This window comes from Lynx canadensis, chromosome B1 (assembly GCF_007474595.2).
Source record: "Lynx canadensis isolate LIC74 chromosome B1, mLynCan4.pri.v2, whole genome shotgun sequence".
NCBI classification, from domain to species: Eukaryota; Metazoa; Chordata; class Mammalia; order Carnivora; family Felidae; genus Lynx; species Lynx canadensis.
The window spans coordinates 132,557,035-132,579,263 of NC_044306.2; the positions used below are offsets into that span (position 1 = coordinate 132,557,035).

Consider the following 22,229-nt stretch of genomic DNA (forward strand, 5'->3'; position numbering starts at 1 on the left):
AATACCTATGGGTGTACATGATCTGGGCCCTCTGCTATATCACTGGCCTCATCTCTTGCCACTCTTCTGATTCATTCAGCTCTAGCCCAGTGACCTCCTTACTGTCCCTCAGACTTGGGAATCATGCTTCCTTCTCAGGACCTTTGCCCTGCTCTTTTCTCTATCTGGAGTGTTCCTCCCCAAACATCCCTTTCACATGTCCTTTCTTTCTTTCTTTCTTCCTTCCTTCCTTCCTTCCTTCCTTCCTTCCTTCCTTCCTTCCTTCCTTCCTTCCTTTCTTTCTTTGTCTGTGTTCAAGACTGCCAGTGGCCTCCCCAAAACCTATTCTCCCTCCCTCCCTTGGCTTTATACACTGAATTACATCTATAAGACTACTTTCTCTAACTTCCCAGGCAGCTGTGTGTCACCATGTGACTAAATTTTGACCCAATAAAAGTAAGCAGTTATATTTCCCTTTAAGGTGAGCCATGCCCTTCCTTAGCCCTCCCTCCATCCCACCAGGTTTGTAACACAAACCCATGAGGGTTTTTACCCTCATAGAATTCATATCTGGGTAGGAGGAAAAGACAACAAATAAATAAGCAAAAGTAAATATACAGTGTGTCAGATGGTATTATGTGCAGTGGAGATAAATAAAGCAAGGCCAAGGAAGTGGGGAGTAGTGCATAAGGGAGAATTCTGCTATTTATTAAATTGTGTCAAAGAAGGCGTTACTGATAAAGTAGTATTTGACCAAAATCTTGTATCAGTTTGGATTAGGTTCGCTTGCATATAAATAAACCCCGAACAACATTGACTTAAACAAGATAGAAGTGCGTTTTTCTCAAATAAACAAAACCTGTGTGTCAGGCTGGCACCAATAATGAGACTGTACCAGGTATCTTACAACCTCACACAATGGCAGCATGCTCCTGGCCCAAGGTGTTGCCATCTGGGCCACAGAAGGTATGTTGCCTCCTTGGATTACCACTAATCAGCTAGTTTGCCCCGAATTTTACACTTTATCACTTTATTTCTCACTGTCACTTTGGTCAGGAGAAAGGGCTTTTAATAGCCAGTTTTCCTTCCTCTATACAACCTTGGGCAGCTCATTTCAGTTCTCTGGACCCCTGGACTTCATTTTTTTTTAATGTTTATCTATTTTTGAGAGAGAGAGAATGAGCAGGGGAGGGGCAGAGAGAGAGGGAGAGAGAGAGAGAGAGAGAATCCCAAGCAAGCCCTGTGCTTTCAGCACAGAGCCTGATAAGGGGCTGAAACTCACGAACTGTGAGATCATGACCTGAGTCAGACACTTAACCAACTGAGATACCCAGGCACCCCTAGACTTTATTTTTGAAATAAAGGAGTTGGAGTAGACCTCTCTTCAATTCAAAACCTGAGTGGTTCTAAAATAAACATCTGATTTGTTAATTTTCCACCTAATTTTTCTGGTATAAATGTGGAACTTATATGACCAGCTATAATCAAACAATTCAGTTATATAATGTTTATTTTATTTTATTTTTTTTACCTCAACACTTATTTTCAAAACCTCAAAGAGAAATTATTTGCTTCTTGGCAAATTTTAAAACTTTGAATCAGCAGCAGCACATATTATTCTAAGGCGTTTGTTTCTAATTCACCTGCCCAGGATCTGTCTCAGAGATATTCCTTCAGACTGAGAAATGGGGTGGTAGGATAAATTAAGGCAGGTGTACTTTTTAAATCTCCAAAGGATATTGTGATGTGCCCCACTGGGTCAGAACCACTTTTTCACAGCATTCCTTCCAGTGTTGGTAGCATCCTTTTGGAATAAGCTTCCAGAGAACATCCTATTTTAAGACTCCTTCACCCTGTATAATCCTGTCCTCTACATTAGCAAGAACTTGAGGTCAGAAGATTGTATTTGGGATGAGATGATAAACATTCTCATTGATTGATCATTGATTTTGATAATTAGAAATAAGTGATCAAAAATTTTAAAGCAAATTTTTATTTTACTAATAGAAGGAAAATTTTTGAAAGTCTTCTATGTAAATTCCTAAACTGCTCACTTTACAATTACTTTCTGCGTGAATTTTTTCCCTGGTAAAAGACCTGAAGTCAGGGACATGAATGAATAACTTTGTAAAATAGCAGTTGGAACTGTGTTGATGTGAATAAGCCTCAGCTTACTGCCATGTACAGATTGATCTGTGAGCAGATTCTAAAAGGTGAGACTTCCTTGAGCCTATGTCCCAGGTCAGACGGCTCTACTGTGGGATCGCTTATGCTGAGTAAATGTAGCTTCCTGCCCCTTCTTCCCATTTCTGTACCATAGCCATTTTAAAAATTAACTTGTAAGATTTGAAACAATATAAATGAAATTTCTAAAATAAGAGCAATGCTTACACAGAAGAATGAATTTACTTTATCGTATCAACGGATAATCTGTTAACATTTCAGTGTTTCTGAGAGGAAGGTAGATGATGTTTAGTTTGGTCATTCATTTGTTCTTTTATTACACAAATATATAGTGGTTGCCTACTATTTGCCAGGTGCTGTTCTAGGAGCCAAGGCTACAGCAGTTAGCAAAACAAACAAAAATCTCTGCTGTGAGGCACCTACCTTTGCAGAGGGGAAAGGAGATGAAAAGAGAACAGTTAAGGAACACCAAGTGCTGAGGGTTCCTTACTTGATTGGTACACACTCTGAACCTGTAATTGATCTATCTGATCTCTTTCAAGATAAACTATTTTTTAATTGTGAAATTTTTGTCTTTATACACAATTTTTCTAACAAAGTTAAAGTGATTTTATTCTAAAGTACAGACTAAAACTTAGATCAAAATGAGATTTTAATTAGTTATAACTTTAACACTGACCCACTTTTACAAAAAAAAGGAGGGAAGGAGGGAGGAAGGGAGGGAGGGAGGAAGGGATGGAGGGAGGGAGGGAGGGAGGGAGGGAGGGAGGGAGGAAGGAAGGAAGGAAGGAAGGAAGGAAGGAAGGAAGGAAGGGAGGGAGGGAGGGAGGGAGGAAGGGAGGAAGGAAGGAAAAGTATGTACAAGAAACTCCCCAAAATTCCCTAAAGCTTGTTAATAGCCTTCTCAGAAAAAAGCCTGGGCCATCAATTAGCACTGTCACTGGCACATAATAGATTGATCAGATTATCAGAAGAACTGCAGCTGTTTAGTAAAAAAAAAAACAAAAAACAAAAAAATAAACCTCACTTTTGAAAAGCAAACTTAGATATTTTTAATTAAAAACAAAGGCTTTTTTCAGATTTAGAGGACTTTTTTTAACCTTTTTTACCCTAGAAATGTCTTTTTAAAAAAATCGGAGTTTAACATCTCTTTTCTAGTGCTCCGTTATTTCACCATTTCTTCTTATGAAGATTATGACTTGAATGAGCATGAAGTTTGGCAAGAGGCTATGCCCTCTTCCATACAAATGATAAGCGGAGGGAAGAAATGGTCAAGGAGATGAGACAGTCTAATAGTCTTTATTTAGAACGTCTAAATGTTAAAAATTAACTTTTCAGACTCCTTCTGTCACAACTTCCTTCATTATTTGAGCCTTGATTGTGATTTTCTGCCCTATTCTAAACAGAGCTCAAAGTATCTGAAGATGAAAAGAGTTTTTCTAATTTCAAAATTCAAGCCCAGCAACTGACCAAGACTTAGGGTGACTCCTAAGACCAAAATATTATTTTTTTATGCTTGAACTTCAAAAAACTTAAAACTACTTTGATAGCATTCTAAATTGTTGTTATAAATTGTCCTGCACTTGAGGAGGGGAGCTGAGATGGCGGCATAGTAGGAGGACCGTAGGCTCATCTTGTCTCTCAAACACAGCTAGATAACTATCAAATCATTCTGAAGACCCATAAATTTTCCTGCACTTGATTCATATGTACATTACTTTGCTGGGAAGAAACCCATAATAAGCAATGAACTCACTCCACCTACACAAAGAAAAGGGAGATTTGGATTTTAGAGACTGGTCCCTGTCTAGTCAACTGAGCCTTTCCTCCTGACTCACCTGCCATCCCTTTGTTTCAGTCCTGTAGGACACACAACTCTTACCCTGCAGTTGCCTGGGGGACAGAGGGCCTGTACTTATGACTTACAATTGTGGCCTCACAGTGATAGATTCATATGGATAAATATTAAATTGAGGCACATGATTTTTTAATGTTGTTAGTCACATCAATGTATAAAAGTAAATCAGAGCCTAGTTTCACAGATGTTTTTCTGGTTCTGGATTTCCTGTTCGATTTTTAAAGATGAGACCATGTTAAAATATTGGCAGTGTTGACTGTGACAAAATTTGTTTTTTGGCCTTTGAAATTTATTTGTGTATGTTTTAAGTATGGTGATGATCTGAGTTTTACTGGAGGTATATACCTATATGCATTTTTATTTGCTCAATGGACTCACACTGTATTATATATCATAACACAATTTCACAGTCTCATTAAAAACTTTAGAGATATTTTAATGGCTGAGATATCCTTCAAAATATAGATGTGCTATAATTGCCTATGATAGTAATTTGACTTTGTAAAATGCTTACATTTTGGGCCCATTATAAATAAAAAAATATGAATACATTTTCTGTATAGTTTTGTCCTCATAACTGACTTTTTCTCCTAAGATTATACTGCTAGAACAGTTCAGTAGATGCCAGAGAGATAAATTTAAAGAGAGTTTTAACTACTAATGCCAAAAAAAGGGAAGAAAATGGTTTGCGTTATGGACTGTAACGTGACTTTCATCCAAAAGTGTCTTTTCTTCTTGCAATTCTAATGTTTAACATGTAACCAGATATAGAAAGTAATGGTAAGCACGAGTACTGAGGCCTGATTCCCTGGGTTGTAACTGTAGTTCTGCCACTTACTCAATAGAACAAGTAATTCAAACTCTTAATGCCTCAGTTTCCTCATTTGTGAGATAGTAATAATAGTCCCTGCCTCTTTGGGTTGTCATGACAATTAAATAGATTAATTGATATAAATCTCATGGAACCATGCCTAACACAGAGTAACACTACATCTTTACAACTAATAGCAGCAACATTCAGGAGAATATTTCCTAATTTTACTTTATCAAAGGTTATTCTTTTGTTTCTAGCCCCATGGCATCTCAAAATCTAAAGCAGCTTGAATTACTTGTGTTAGACTATTCCATGCCTGCAAATACATGCATGGAATGTGCTCTTTTTACAGTCTCTGGAATTGTTAGTATTTCGGTTATACACATCAATCACACAACAAGTGCCTAGATCCTTATCTCAAACAGTCAATGGCAGAATTCTTCTGAGCAAAGTGTTTTTCATAAATGGTTTGGGGGCTTTTATAGTTTTCACCTTCAAGTACAGTATCATGAAGCAATCACTAAAAAAAAACGAAGCCAAGTCTGCTGTGACTTAATGGATATCTCCAGTGGAAAGGAAAAGCTTTGTCACCTCAGTATTCCAGATGGTTGGCAGTTTTCCAACTGCAGCCACATATTATGAGGGAGACTGCAGGTGGATCTCTCGAAGCACATGAACTCCATTTATCATAGTAAGGCTTTTAGCCCTATTTGGAGTCCCTGCCCCACAGAGCTTGACTGAACCTCACAGAATCAATATCACCCATGACTAGACAAGGCAGGCCTAGATGACCTAGCTGGCCCATTTTTGCTAAACCTATAGCTGACCTGGGCCCATTACATCTTGGCAATGGCAAAAAAAGGGAGGGTGGAGCCAGAAGAAAAGGATAGAAAAAGAGGAGCTGGGTCAATACAGGTTTCTTCTTACCATACCACTGAATCAGAGTTTCTCAGCTTTAGCCCTACTGACATTTTGGATCAGATAACTCTTTTTTGTGACAGGCTGTCCTGTGCATTGTAAGATGCTTCATCACATTCCTGGTCTTTACCCACTAGACTCTGGTAGCACACCCACTCACCGCCATCATGACAACCAGTAATGTCTCCGGACAAAACTGGCTGCTGGAGAGAACAACTGCTTTAAGGCTACACTGTAATAAGATGTCTCCTTGTATCCTTTGCCTTGGATAACTGGGGTCTTCCTCCTCCTCCGAGAGTTCTATGATGAAAGGAGCCCTGAATACCACCTGAAAGTGTAAACGTTACACAATCTGAGGTGGACACTCAGAGCATAAAAATAAAACTATCTCTTCTACCTACCTTATAAGGCCAAGGCTCAAATCACGTGCTTCTAAAAAGCTCAATTCCAGCTAAGGCAAAGACAGTGATCTCTTTCCTTTTCTCAAAGTTAATACATTTGTACTAAAATTAATGACAAAGGTAGAGCAGCTGATTTTAAATTTTTATCTATTTTTCCTACAGTAATCATATCTGTAATGAAATGTGTAGTCTTGAAGGTACATCTTCATGATGGTATCATTTATCTCCTTTAAAAACATGCATTCCTTTTAAAATGTGTGTGTGTATATATTTATATTTATACAGTGTATATATATTTATATAGTTTATATGTATATATAGTGTATATTTAGTGTATATATATAGTGTATATATATATATAGTCTATGTATATTTATATAGTGTATCTTATAGTGTGTGTATATATATATAGTGTGTGTATATATATAGTGTGTGTATATATTTATATAGTGTGTATATATATATAGTGTGTGTGTGTGTGTGTGTATATATATATATATATATATATATATACACTCTATAGTTCTAATGGTCTCAGAGTTACTGAGCTACCTTTTTCTAACAATTTTGTTCTCTCATAGGCTTCATGTGGTGTTTTCATGTCCTTGTGCATAAGCTCAGCTGTTTGGACTACTTTAGTATATATTAATAAATTTATATTTTAAAGTTCATGGCTAATGACAATCCTGTTGTATTTAAAAAAAATTTTTTTTAGGGGCACCTGGTCGGTTAAGCGTCCGACTTCAGCCAGGTCACAATCTCGCGGTCCGTGAGTTCGAGCCCCGCGTGGGGCTCTGCGCTGATGGCTCAGAGCCTGGAGCCTGTTTCCGATTCTGTGTCCCCCTCTCTCTCTGCCCCTCCCCCGTTCATGCTCTGTCTCTCTCTGTCCCAAAAATAAATAAACGTTGAAAAAAAAATTAAAAAAAAAATTTTTTTAATGTTTATTTTTGAGAGACACACACACACACACACACACACACACACACCCTGAGCGTGAGTGGGGGAGGGGCAGAGAGCGAGGGAGACACAGAATCCAAAGCAGGCTCCAGGCTCTGACCTGTCAGCACAGAGCCCGAGGTGGAGCTCCAACTCATGAGCCATGAGATCATGACCTGAGCCGAAGTCAGATGCTTAATGGACTGAGCCACCCAGGCGCCCCTCTATTTTATTTTTATAGAGATTAAATCATCACAGAATAATACTTTGAAAAATGTACCTGATATAGTTTATGGTATCTGAGTCTTAAGTGATCTGTGTTATGTAGTCTATTTTAATGTAAACTGACCAAGTGGAATCAGCAACATGTTACCTTTCTACCTTAGAATATTTCTCCTTTACATAAACTATTGAATCAACTTTAGAACCCCCAAATTATCACTGAACTTAAAATGCTATGTCCTTATTTTAACACCATAAAATGTTGCCAAACAACTGTTCTTATATTTGTTTTAATATTGAGAGAATTAAGTCTGGGTATGAGATTTTTTAGCTAACTAGTTTGAAATCTTACTGCTTTTTCAGTGTATTTATTTTTCCTGTCTACTCACATGAAAAATAGCCACATGCAAAAGAGCCCCTTTTATGAAATATATAATAGCATATATTTGTACTTTTAATATGTTCTCTTGCTGTTTACCTAAATATTTCTTTCATAAGTAATCTTGGCAAATATCTCAGTGAACTATAGTTTATAATTTTAAAAAATTCACTTTCCCTTGATTTTCATGAACTTTTATGAACACTCTACAGAGAAATGTAATGGAACAATTCATTGGTAATTGTCAGATTTGGGCAAGTTTTACTTAACAATATTAATAAGTTGTTAATATTAAATTAATTTAAATTAATATTAAAATTAATATTTTGAGTATTTACTTTGCTCTGTGGTAAATGTAACTATTTGCTAAATTATTTTCATGTGTTATTTTTGTAATTCTCATAGAGGTATGAATTTATTAAATATTGATGTTTATAACTGTCCCCATATTACTTTTTTTAATTGCCTGTTACCCTAGTTTCTTGGTCAGTCAGTGTCTTTGGAATATCTTACAGTTGAAAAGTGTGTTGTTGGAGCACCCGGGTGGCTCAGTGGGTTAAACATCTCACTCTTGGTTTTGGCTCAGGTCATGATCTCATGGCTCATGAGTTTGAGCCTCATGTTGGGCTCTGTTCTGATACTGCAACGCCTGCTTGGGATTCTGTCTCTCTTCCTCTCTCTCTGCCCCTCCCCTGCTCATGCACTCTCTCGAAATAAATAAACTTAAAAAAGAAAGAAAGAAAAGAAAAAATATCTTCTAAAAAAAAAGTGTGTTGTCTGACAATAAGTATTAATGGGTTCAAAACTTAACTAGACTCAATGGCCAAAATGTTAAAAATAATAATATAAATAAGAGGAGGAAAAGGACACAGTAGAGGAGGAGAAAGGGGAAGAGAATGAGACTATAATCTCTGTGTCCAGACATCTGGCTGAGGCCATATAACTTAAAAATATAAAACAACTATCAGGCGACATGAGATCAAGCATGGATTTTGTGGCAGTGTATTACAGGAATTCAAAGTTGGGAAAGGTCATTAAGACCTGAGCTTACTTAGAGACGCTCTGTGGGAAGTGGATTCTTAAATTTTTTTTTTTAATCTTTCTACTTATTTTTGAGAGAGAGACAGAGTTTGAGTAGGGGAGGAGCAGAGAGAGAGGGAGACCCAGAATCCAAAGCAGGTTCCAGTCTCTGAGATGTCAGCACTGAGCCCGACGCAGGGCCCGAACCTATGAACCGTGAGATCATGACCTGAGCCAAAGTCAGACGCTCAACCGACCGAGCCACCCAGGCACCCCAGGAAGTGGATTCTTCTCTCAGCCTCAAAGGAAGTTAAGATTTGGTTTGGTCTTAGGCAATTGGTGAGTGGCCAGTGATGCCAGTGATGAGTAGATGACATTCCAGTTGAAGGACAAGTATAAGAAAAGTCCAGGAGATGAGAAAGAGCTTCCGGTGTAACAAATACAATTGACCTGAGGGTGTGAATTTTTCCTGAAACTCTCACATGATTTTTACACAATTTCAGGAGAAGGATATCAATTGTATTCACATTGTTTCTGATGCAATATAAAAGCATGAGGGTGTTTCTGGGGTTGGAGGGAGCACATAACCTCAGATAGGAGAAGTCAGTACACCAGGGTTTACTTGGCACTTGTGTTGCCCATGCTTCTAGAGACAGAAGAGAACTAAAAAGGTACATTTTTCCTAGCTATTTCTTTAGTTAAAAGTGTATTAGACCATACTTTGCCCTACAAAAGAAGATGACAACAGAAACTATTACGAACTGGTGCAGATTTTACTTGCTGGTAGTAAATATTTCTGGACACCTTTCTGATATTGTCATCCTTCATTTCAGTGGTTCTCAGCCCTTTTTTTTCCCCTGTCTTTTTCTATTTCTTCTTTCCTTCACTCCAGGTTGCCACTCTGATATACTCTCATAATCTCTCATTACACAGCATAATTATTCTAATGGTGGGGGCTAGGGGAGGGAGGGAGGGGGTAAGCCTGGGGAAGATTTGTATCAGAATCCAGGAAAGGGATGTGGCTGTATATGGTTTGAAAGTTCCCCTTGGAAGTGTTGACATCTCCCCTTCCCTGTGCCCTTTGCTTTTTAGCAATTTATTTTTAATATTTTAAATTCTATACCTAGGTTGGTATTTTTCTGGAATGTCATTAATACATTAGGTTACTAATAAATTAGAACAAATTATCTTTGATAACTTAATCTGAAAGATTTTTTTAAATCTGCCCTCCTCCCCAAATTGTATTTTCTAGATCCCAAAATCCAGGAGTGAGGGATCTATTCAGTCACACAGAGTACCACAACCAGAGCTGTCAGATGGTGTTCCTCAGGTCAGCCTGCGGCTAAGTCGTAGAAAACCCTACAGGAATGATGTGAATTCAGCAGAAGATGCTAGTGGTGCAAAGTTGGTATCCAGGTTGGCATGTTTCTTTTGTTTACATGTTACATCGTGTATTGTCTGCTCCCATGTATAGGCTGGCATACTTAGGAATGTTTGCATGTAACTACCACTGGGGTCAACAGGATGCAGATCAGTAAAACTATTTAAAATTCATTCTAAGTTTTGGGAATTTTTTTGAGTAATAGTTCTTACCACAGAAGTGTTCCTGATTTGTTATATGTACTTTTTTGTTTATGTTTTAAAACAAAGTATCTAGTCAACTGGACTGTGCTAGGCTCAGAGTTGTAAGTGGGAAGAGTTACTTCTTGGTTCCCTTTTCATAATATGGTCAGTGGCCAGTATTATTTGCAGTCAAAATGGAGATCAGAGTTGTTACTGGAACCAGCTGTCACTAACACATTTGAATGTATCATTTTAACTATGTATTATGTTGCACATTATACCGGAAAGCAAACCTCTTTGTTATACTTGAAGAAGATCTGTAGGGTTTTTTTTTTTTTTTTTAATAGATAAAATGGAGTCTGAATCTTATTAACTCCTAGCATTTGGAAGTTTTTCCCTTTAAGAATTTTCAGTCTTTTGTTATAACTTAAAGCCCATTTATTAAAAAAAATCCATTATAAGAAAGCTCTAGAGAATTGAAAGATATTTAAGACATTAAATAGATAAATAATATAGCTCAGGAGCTTACCACTTTGGATTGCCTTATGAAAGAAGGAATTCCTATGAAAGATGAAAAGAATTTAAATAGGAAGAAAAAGAAGGCCTAGTCAGGAAGTATAATAGAGGTATTTGGGAAATAGCAAACAGGTATCATGTGAGGAACTGGTTGGAGATAAGGCTGGGAAAATGGAGGGTGCCGAGGTCACTGAGGACCTTGAATGCCAACTAGAAATATTTTTGCGTTTAGTCTTTCCTTCACTGAACAAATGATCAGCACTTAATCTCTGGTTCCAGGAACTGCTTTAGGATCAGGGATGCAGCATTGAACAAGGCCAACCAGGCCCCTGTGTTTATGGAACTTACATTTTAGTGAAGGGAGTAATAGGAAAACACTTAGAAAAAGTGGGCGGGGGGCAGTGGGGAGCCTGTGAAGATCATTTCAGCTCTCATAAGTGGGGATATTAAGAAACTAAATCGGGTTAATGTCCCAGACTCACGCAAAGACAATTTTAGTTTGGGCAGGGAAAGCCTAAGCTGAGATGCAAAGGGGGAACAGAGTGTTGGTGAAGGTCAAAGAAAGTGCATTTCTATGCAAAAGAACTGAGCTAGGGAAGTGGGCTTCATCCTGTAGGTAATAGGAAGCCAGTAAAAGTTTCACCTGGGTAGGAGTAGGTGATGGGAACCATGGAAAATTGTATATTAGAAAAAGTAATCTTTCATCAGCCTGCAGGATCAGTGAGACAAGGGAGGGCTGGAGGTAGTTATAGTATTGATTCATTCAACTGTCATTAATCTTTATGGAGATCTAGTTATGTGGCATTTACTTGCTGGTGCTGGCAATTCAGAGAATTAAGAGACCTAAGTCTTACACTTGGGGACACAGAGGAAAAGTAAATAAAACTTGAATTGTGATCATTAAACACACATATACTAGGTGCCCATCATCTACCAAGCACTGTGAAACGGTCTGGTGATAAAGTCATAAGTAAGATTCAGGTGCTCTTAAAAAGCTTCCAGTACAATACCCAGGGTGCTGTGTGAGGCCAGAGTTGGGGAACAGACCACGTCTGGAGAGGAGGATCAGAGAAGGTTTCAGAAAGAGGACGACTTTAGAAATAGGACTAGTAGGATAAATAGAAGTTTGGGGGGGCAGGTAAATCGAGACAAGGTGCTCCTGGAAGAAAACAACATGTGCCAGGACATGCGAGGTGGTGAGGACAGCTCAGAGAACAGCAAGTGTTGCAGTGGATTCAGGACCCTGGGGTTTAGAATGTAGATGAGGCTAGAGGTGGGCTAAGAGGCTGAATAGATCATATCATGAAAAACTGTCCCCCATATTAAAGGCTTTGGATTTTCTCTTGACCATGACAGAATGTGATCGCAGGAATATAAGGTGGCGGGCAATCCAAGCAGACTTGTATTTTATAAAGGCTCCTGTGGCATCTGTGCGGAAGGAGAGGTTATGGGTGTGTGGGATCAGTGAGAAGGCCACATGGTGGACCCAGCGCCACCTGTGAGCCTTGGCAAAGGGGCAGACGAGTCTGCACTTTGACAGAGGGCACGAGTGGACTCGGTCCAGAAAGGGTTGGGCTTGTTTTGTTTGTTTTACTCCATCTGGGGTGTTATAATATTTTAACAACTGAAAGGCCGGTTTGCGTGCATGGACAGAAAGACGCTGATGTTCCTAGCCTGGAGGTAATACAACAAGGCGTCCAGAGGGAATTCGGAAACGAGGGAGCAACATCTTGAGAAGCATAGGCTATGCACCTGCTGGATAGCTGTGCTGCTTGGGCCGGGTTTGTGCAATGTGCAGTCTTCACCACTGAACGGCAAGGGTGTCATCGGTGGAGGAACTGGCCTTGGGCAGTGAGGAAAGCTCCAAAAATAATAAAGGCCAAAGATAGAAATACTGGACCTTTTTAAAGTTTTCTTCTCTAGTTTAAATATCCAAGTCAAGTGGCTGGGTGACAAGAGCTAGTGTAGATGTTATCTTCTGAAATTACTTGGTAGAGAGTTATGCCAGGAATGCCTTAATGAAATAATGAAAAGAAAAATTTTAATATTTGTTCTTTATATCTTTTTTTTAATTCATCCAGGCAGAAAATGAAAGGGAAGAAGTTTCATAGGGCACCTGGGTGGCTCAGTCAGTTGAGCATCTGACTCTTGATTTTAGCTTGGGTCAAGATCTCATGGTTGGTGAGATTGAGCCCCACATGAGGCTCCATGACCAGCATGTAGCCTGCTTAGGACTCTCTCTCTCCCTCACTCTCTCCTCCTCCCCCTTTTGTGCTCTCTCCGGAGCATGCTCGCTCGCTCGCTCTCTCTCTCTCTCTCTCTCAAAAATAAATACTTTAAAAAAAGAGAGAAACCATGCTACTCATCATCATGCAGTATTAACTCATCCAAGTTCTCGTCTCTGTCCATAATCTGTAATGTCCATTCAGAGATTTTACTATTTACTCTTTATATACCTCTTCATAGATGGTGAGACAAATTGTCAAAAGACAAATGGAGATAATTAAAATAAATTTAACTAAAAATAAACTTTAAATCCTTCGTATATCTTTGAAGTAAGAGAATGGATATTATGGCAATTTTCATTTCAAAAATGCACTGATGAAGCTGTTTCTATTTATTGTCCAGAACAAGTTATTAGTTCATAATTTTTTAAAATTTTTTAGTGTTTATTTTTGATAGAGCACAAATGGGGGAGGGACAGAGAGAGAGGGAGACGCAGAATCCCAAGCAGGCTACAGACTCTGAGCTTTCAGCACGGAGCCCAATGCAGGGCTTGAACCAATGAGCCACGAGGTTATGACCTGAGCCAAAGTAGGATGCTTTACCAACTGAGCCACCCAGGCACCCTAGTTCATAAATTTTTAAATAAATTCAAAGTGGTATATGTGATATACACACAACTTTTTCTAAATCTTTAAGGAAGATTTTCCTTAACAGTTGATTAGTTGTGCCAGTCTTTTTTTTAATTTTTTTAAAGTTTATTTTATTTTTGAGACAGAGAGAGACAGAGCATGAACGGGGGAGGGGCAGAGAGAGGGAGACACAGAATCGGAAGCAGGCTCCAGGCTCTGAGCCATCAGCCCAGGGCCCGACGTGGGGCTCGAACTCATGGACCGTGAGATCGTGACCTGAGCTGAAGTTGAACGCTTAACCGACTGAGCCACCCAGGCACCCCAGTTGTGCCAGTCTTAAAACAGAAAGGTTGGCAATAGTGTATTAAATACATTGTTGTGTGCCTATTACCTAATACAAGATTTACTTTGGTTTACCAACTTTTTTTCTAGGAATTGTCAGGCAGCCTTTAGCTGGGTTTTTCCTAGTATTGATTTTTTTATTCTGTAGTTGCTCTTTGGGGAAAAAAATTTAGCAGAATTTATTCTTGTTTGGTCTATGACCTGGTGAGTTTGGTTTACTTTACAAAAAAAAAAAAATCATTCTGTCTGCACTTTAAAAATCAGTGCACCACTTTTATACCTCATGGTTTGGTTTACAGCAGAATTACCATATTAGTTAATAACAAAGATAAAACCAAGAAAGAACCTTTTGGTACTGAGATTTCCAGAATGGTGATGTATCCTATGATTTTTAAACAACAGGTTAAAGGCTAATTTCTAGGGCTTTTGAGAAGCAATTTTTGGCTAACAGTGTGTTTTGATAACTTTGAATGTTTAGAGTTGAGGCCTTGTTCAGTATTTTTCCCCAGGTTGTCTCACTTGGTCTTTTTCTTCTTCATTTCAGTTCTTCTAGGGAGTCTCATTTCTTCTTAAGATGTAATAGAAGTATGAATTGTTACCAGCATGTATTCACTATTTTCTAGTCTTCAGATAGTGGCAGCAAAAATAAAAGTAAAGAGAGCTACACACTTAAAGTGTGATGTTTTGAGAGTTCAAAAAGGAGGGGATATCACTTACTGCTTACAGGCTGATTTCTATCTTGGAGCATAATTTATTTAGATGAATGACATTTTTTTCCATATTTCTATAATTTTCAAAAATTGGCATTGAGGCTATGATCATATAAACAATCATTTTTCTTCATAGAATCTGTCCCAATTAGAGTGATTCAATGAAAAAAGCTTAAGGATAAGTATCTCTTGATTTTGTTAGAGCTCAATAGAATTATCTATTTTATACTGAATTCCAAGCCAAAGACAGAAGTACTTATTGACATGTTCACTTAATTCAGTGAAAGCATTAGCTAATCCATGTATGTCATCTAAAACTCACAGCAGCAGTTTCAAAAATACTATTAAAAATTCTTTTTTGTAGTTGAGATGTGTGCATTACTGAAACTCACAATAGACTGAAAAGCATAATTTCTAATCTGACCTGCCTACTTCAAAGGAGTCAGTGCCTGCCCTTCTCCACACTGTAAGCACAGTGTACAAATTTGGAGGATCAGAGGCACTCACAGGAAACAGGAGGTTATTGGACAGGTGCATCCTTTTAAGCAAGGCTGGAACATTCCAGTTCCTTTCGCTACACATGATACTCTTATTCCTTTCAAAGATACTGAGGACGAAAACACACACACACACACACACACACACACACATACACACACACACACACACACACACACACACACACACACCTACCTGTAGGCATTAACTAATATATTAAGAAACCAGCCATTTAAAATTTTTCCTAGAAGGGAAAGTTACACATCCATCCTCAAAAGGAAAAAGGGTAAGTTCTATTACACGTAAAGTTGGAGATGTTAAAATGATTAAAATCTTTAGGGATAGCTGTTTTATTATCTGTTTCAATGTGTGAGATAGGTTAAGTGATCATTTCATGTTTCTAGCACTATATTACCTTCAGAATGTTCTTAAATTTTAGAACTTAAAACGGATTAATATTTTAGTTTTTTAGATTTTTAATAGTATTTATTGCAAGGTTTTATTTGAAAGGTAATATATTTCTTTAAATGTGTCATTTTCTTAAAGGTCAAAGGAAAATCTCTAGTTTTGTTCTATAAAAACCGTGAAGACTCAAGAACCATGTATGGTATGTTGCCATTTATATGAAATGTCCAGAAAAGGCATGTTTAAAGAAATAGCCAGTTGAGTTGTGATTCTCTGGGGCTGGGGGTGGAGGACCAGGGAGGCACAGAGATTAATGTAAATGCCCTGAGGGATTTTATTTGGGGGGAATGAAAATGTTCTGAAACTGATTTATGGCAATAGCTAGACCACTTGGTAAAGTTACTAAAAATCACTGAACTGTGTAGACTTGAAAAGGTAGATTTTAGGATACATAAAATATACCTCAATAACATTGTTTAAAAAAAATACAAGTACCAAAACAAATGAAGAAACAATTGCTGGAGTAGTAAGAAATGGATGTACTCTAACAAGAAAATCACTTGATTGCAAACTGCTAAAATGCAACTACTGTTATAAGTAAATGCTGTCTGCAGAGAAGGTTATGTTTGTTACATTTTAAGAGAATTTGTTCCTTCATACTTTTCATCGAATATGACAGTACGGTGGCAGGAATAAAGGTCAGGCCCTCTTGGAAGCTGATTTAGGGAGAAGAGGGAAGGAAAGCTCTTTGGACAGAATCTGGAAGGATTCTAGGTAATGGTGTGCAGTGCTGTAATCAGAAGTTATCGAAATGATCAGTATTTCAGGGAGACATAGAAAAAAAGCTCCAACATCCTGGGATTTTCACTAAAAAAATGTCAGGGGTCCATTGTCATAAGCAGAAAAGTTACCCAGTGTGGTTCTGTGTGAACAGAAGTTGTGGTCTCCTGTCCCACAGTGAGGGTCCTATAGATACATAGACAGTGAAAGTTTTGTACCTGGCTCTTGCATAAAGAGATAAAGAAATGAAGAGTGATTTAAATGCTTTCCTTTTCTGCAATCAGAGTAAATAGTTACCATTTGCCAGTTATTTACCTAAAATAATATGATGAAGAATATACAACTAAAGAAAGTATCTTTGTTGCAGAGTTGTTTTTAACTTGATAGGTAAATAAGGTAAACTACAATAAGCCAACGTGTATTAAAGACAAATCTTTTCTTGAGAGAATGTTTCTGTCCAAGAGAGTTGTTTTATTCTAAAAGTGCTTTCCTGTCCATTGATTCCATTTTTCAATATTTTTGATGAGTTATATGGGGAATAGATGATTCTTAGAAAAATGTAAAACATCACTGATAACACTGAAGTTCCCAATGAATCATTGGGTCTATAATTCTTTTTTTTTAATTTATTTATTTTAGTAAAGAGAGAGAGAGAGAGAGAGAGAGAGAGAGAGAATGATAGAGAGCAGGGGAAGAGGGGCAGAGGGAGAGCGAGAGGGAATCTTAAGCAGACTCCACATTCAGCACAGAGCCTGATGCCGGGCTCAATCCCACAACCCTGGGATCATGACCTGAGCTGATACCAAGAGTCAGACACTCAACCAACTGAGCCACCCAGATGCCCCCTGGCTCCATAATTCTAACTCCTTCCCCTCTCCTCCTGCTATGGTAGGTTGGTTGTATATTCTCCTAGACTTATTTCAATGTATTTATACAGAATGTATTTTTAAATACTTTCTACTTTTTAAAAACCAATCTTCATCATACTCAATGTATTGTAGTTCTTCACATATTCTTGAAAATTCCCCATTTCCTGTGTTGCTTCCACCTGTGATGTTCCTTCCCTTCCATTCCCACCTCCAAATTCGGTGACCTTCATGTCTCCTTCCATGGCTACCTGTTCCATCTCTGTCTCCTGTCCCCTCCACAGTGAATCTAGTCATAGCATGATAGTTTTCAAATCAAGTATCTTGGACCTGAACTCAGTTCTAGCATTCTAGTGCCTGTCAGCTATCTCCACCTCAGCCTTTACCATAAACTCACCCTACCAAAGACAACTTGTCTTCCCCTCTTTGCCTCTCCACTTTGTGTCATGGGTTTCATTCTCTCAAGCACTAGACTCAAAACCTTTTCTATGATCAGTCACCAAACCTTGTCAGTATTTTGTTTTCAGTCTCTCCAACATCCCTTTCTCCATTTTCCCCCCTTGAGCTCAATTCTGAGTTAGGCCTCCATCACCTTGTGGTTAGATAATTACTGCATTTTCTGCATTCCCCTCTCCTGCTGGATTCATTTTCTTTACACAAGCTGGCCCTATGCCTCTTTCTTCAACTTCTAACTCTATATAATGACTTCTACACCTCTGTCTCCCATTGAGAATTCTCTACTGAGCCATATCCCCACATCACTCTAACACACTGGTCAGCCTAGTCCCTCATATATGTCAAACTCTTTCTTGCCCCCTCCCCATCATCTACCCATAGCCAGCCAATTCCCAAATACTCTTTGACAATCTCACTGTCTTTATTTTGCTTCATTACTGCCGCACTCCTTACCAACTCTGCAGACCCAGAAACCTTTAAACAGATGATACTCCTGCTCAGAACTATTTGGTAGCTCATATGTACACAGCCTATAAGAGACTCCTTGCTCCATCCTCTACTTGTCTTTCCAGTTTCTTCTCCCTCAGCTCTGTGCTTGTCTTTTTCTCATACCTACAGCCACCACATAACCCATACTTTCCAGGACTACCTTGGTTTTAGATACTGGCATATATTGCAGCTTTGGTTTCCAGATGACCACAATAAGGCAGATATCTCAAAGTGAGTTGAATGATTTTTTAGTTTCCCGGTGCATATAAAATTTTATATTTATACTATACTATAATCTATTAAGTATATAATAGCATTATGTCTGAAACAACAATCTATATGCCTTAATTTAAAAATGCTTTATTGCTGGGGCACCTGGGTGACTCAGCTGGTTGGGTGGCCAACTTCAGCTCAGGTCATGATCTCACAGCTCATGGGTTTGTGCCCCACATGGGGCTCTGTGCTGAGAGCTCAGAGCCTGGAGCCTGCTTCAGATTCTGTGTCTCCCTGTCTCTCTACCCTTCCCCTGCTCACATTCTGTCTCTCTCTGTCTCTCAAAAATCAATAAACATTAAAAAAAATGTTTTAATGCTTTATTGCTAAAAAAAAATGCTAACCATTATCTGAGCTTTCAGTGAGTCATAATCACTGATCACAGATCACCATAACAAATATAATAATAATGAAAAGTTTGAAATATTGTGAGAATTGCAAAAATGTGACATGAAGAAATGAAGTGAGCATAATGCTGTTGGAAAAATGGCACCAGTAGACTTGCTCGATGCAGGGTTACCACACACTTTCAATTTATAAAAAATGCAGTATCTGAAAAGTGCAGTAAAGCAAAGCTCAATAAAACGGGGTATGCCTGTGTTCTCTTTAAGATTAGGCCACGTGTCATATTTTGTCTTTATATTTACTTTAAAAATTATAGAGCAAAGTAACAGAATAGGAGGTCCTCCTCTCATTTCCCCCCACAGCAACACTAAATTAGTGGCTGTCCATGGACAAAAGTGTCTTTGTGGGAGCCTCAGGATCCAGGTAAAAGGTTGCAAAACCCCAGTAAAACCCAAGACTGAGGAGGACCATTTTGAAAAGGCATTCCTGCACCCAGGTGACAGACTCACAAACTATAGTTAGATAATAATAACTACAGACCCAGAAAAGAGCCCAGGCTATCTGTGAACTCAGCTGCAGCCCCATTTGGTCTTGGTGCTGTTGATAGCACCATCCTCCAGGGAACAAGGAAGAGCCACACCACCCATGCCTTGAGTAATAGGTCCACTGGCCTCAGTTCCAGCTGTAGACCATGAAGCAGCCTGTGACCTAGCTCTGGCCCCTCTCAGCCTTAGTCCAGAAATAATCCTTCCGACCCAGAGACCCAGTGAGAGAGACATCCATGTCCCCAGAGACAGACCCGCCAACCTCTGTCTGCCTGAGGATCCTAAAGTTGTTGTTGTGCTGGCTCCAGCCCATCTCACCCACGGTCTAGGAGTAGTCCTGCCCACCAGAGACATGATGGGAGACCCCTCCCAGCCACCAGATACAGGCCTCTTGAACATGGTCTGACTGTGTATCCTGAAGTGGCCCTATGACCTAGCTCCAACCCCATTGGTCATGGTCCATGGGAAGTCCTACCCACCTAGGAACCTGTTAAGAGGCACACTCATCCATACCCCTGGAGCAGGACTACAGACTTCAGTCCCAGCTGTGGACCTTGAAGCAATGACTCAGCTCCAGCCTCTACAGCCTCAGACCAGTTTGGCCACCCAAGGAACTCCCAGGTTGCTGGTAACCCTCCCAGGAACCTTGCAGAAGCCACCCTCATCTGCGTACCTGGTAACAAGCCTACTGTTTGCAGAACCAAAAGCTGACCCTTGTCTCAGTGCCAACTCTATTGGCCAAGGTCCTGGAGGCAGTCCCATCACCCCAGGGATCAGGCCTTCCAGCTGCAACCTCACTGCAGAACCAGCAGCAGCCACATGACCTGAAATCCCAGCTGAAATCCCAGAGGCAGTTCCATCAGCCCAGGGACCAACAGAAGGTTTTATGTGCCCAAACCAATCTGTAAAGACCAGAAGAGATGCTTGCTTCTTCAGATGCAAGATACCAACACAGGTCTGCACAGATCATAAAGAATTAAGCAATCATGACAGCACAAAAGGAAATTAATAAAGCTCCAGCAACCAAACCCAAATAGAGATCTACAAATTGCCAAAAAAATTTCAAAATAATTATCCATAAAAAGCTCAATGAGGGCCACCTGGGTGGCTCAGTTGGTTGGGCCTCCATCCTCGACTCAAGTCATGATCTCATGGTCCCTGAGTTCCAGCCCCATGTCAGGCTCTGAGCTGTCAGCACAGAGCCTGGATCCTGCTTCAGTTTCTGTGCCTCCCTCTCTCTCTGCCCCTTCTCCACTCACACTCTGTCTCTCTCTCTCTCAAAATGAATAAATGTTAAAAAAAAAGTTTTTTAATTCAGTGAGATGCAAGATAACAGACAACTAAATGAAATAAAAAAAATACTTGAAAAAAATTTAAAATGTAATAAATGAAAACCATAAAAAAGAACCAAACAGAAATCCTTAAGTGTAAGGATATAATGACAGAAGTGAAAATTCAGTAGAGAATTTCATCAGCAGAATTTAGCATGAAGAATCAGAAAATAAAGACAGGTCATTTAGAATATATAGAGAAACAAAAATTAAAAAGAAAAAAGTGATAAAAGTATATGGAATCTACATGACACCATCAAGTGAATGAATATATTTCAACCTGGGAGTCCCAGAAGGAGAGGAGAGAAAGAAAGGGGAAGAAAGTTTATTTAAAGAAATAATGGCTGAGGAGTGCCTGGGTGGTTTAGTTGGTTGAGCATCTGACTCTTGATATCAGCTCAGGTCATGATCAAATATATTTTCAAGAAATAATGGCTGAACATTACCTGAATCCTAGAAGGGATGTGGACATCCATATGCATGAAGCTCAAAAGCTCAAAGGACCCCAATCAAGATTACTCTGAGATAGATTACACAATCATCAAACATTAAAGACAGGGAAAAAAAAAAAAAAAAAAAAAATATATATATATATATATATATATATTATATATATATATATATATATATAGTGTGTGTGTGGGTGTATCCTTGAATCAGTATTTTTGTATCCTTTGGGTAAATACTTAGTAGTGCAATTGCTGGGTCAGAGGGTAGTTCTATTTTTAACTTTTTTTTTCTTAAGTTTATTTATTTATTTTGAGAAAGAGCATGCCTACAAGCAGGGGAGGGGCAGAGAGAGAGAAGTCTATTGACAGAATTCCTTTTTTAATATTCAAAATGTTATATTTAAAAAATATTTTTAAACATTTAGTGTTTTTTAAACTTTTTTCAAAGATTTTTTTTAAATGTTTATTTATTTTTGAGAGAGAGAGAGAGACAGAGTACGAGTGAGGGAGGGATAGAGAGAGGGGGAGACACAGAATCCAAAGCAGGCTCCAGGCTCTGAGCCGTCAGCACAGAGCCTGACATGGGGCTTGAACTGACGAACCGCAAGATCATGACCTGAGCCAAAGTCGGACACTTGACTGAGCCACCCAGGCACCCCAAAGATTTTATTTTTAAGGAATCTCTACACCCAACATGGGGCCCAAACTCACTACCCTAAGATCAAGAGTTGCGCGCTCAGCCAGGCACCCTGGAATATTTGGTGGTTTGGGCGTAGCCTACTCCTCAGGTTATGAATGTGGGTATTGGAAACACTGAAGACAAATGAGCATCATATATCCAAAGATTATCTGTATTCTACATACCTAAATATCTGGTCCTTTTTCCTCTGTAATTCTTCAAGAGAAAGTAATGAAGTAGTAGTATATTAACAGGCACAATATCAAACCTAACTCTTATTTTATTATGTTGGCAAGGTATACCTAAAATGAATGTATTGTCCTACAGAGAACTACTTTGTTGTGTTTGTTTTTTTTTAAATAATGTCAGAATTTTGGGCCTGAAATCTTATCTATGTTGTTCTCAAAGAATGTCTG

At 38.8% G+C, this 22,229-nt stretch overlaps 1 protein-coding gene across 2 annotated transcripts in view; it reads left to right on the forward strand.

The window, feature by feature from the left end:
• FAM13A (family with sequence similarity 13 member A) overlaps positions 1–22,229 on the forward strand; it is a 362,178-nt gene that overhangs the window by 219,722 nt on the left and 120,227 nt on the right. For both annotated transcript variants that reach the window (XM_030313445.1, XM_030313443.1), the window contains exon 7: positions 9,964–10,127. In XM_030313445.1, coding sequence (XP_030169305.1) covers positions 9,964–10,127 — 164 coding nt within the window. The remainder of the gene's footprint in view (positions 1–9,963; positions 10,128–22,229) is intronic.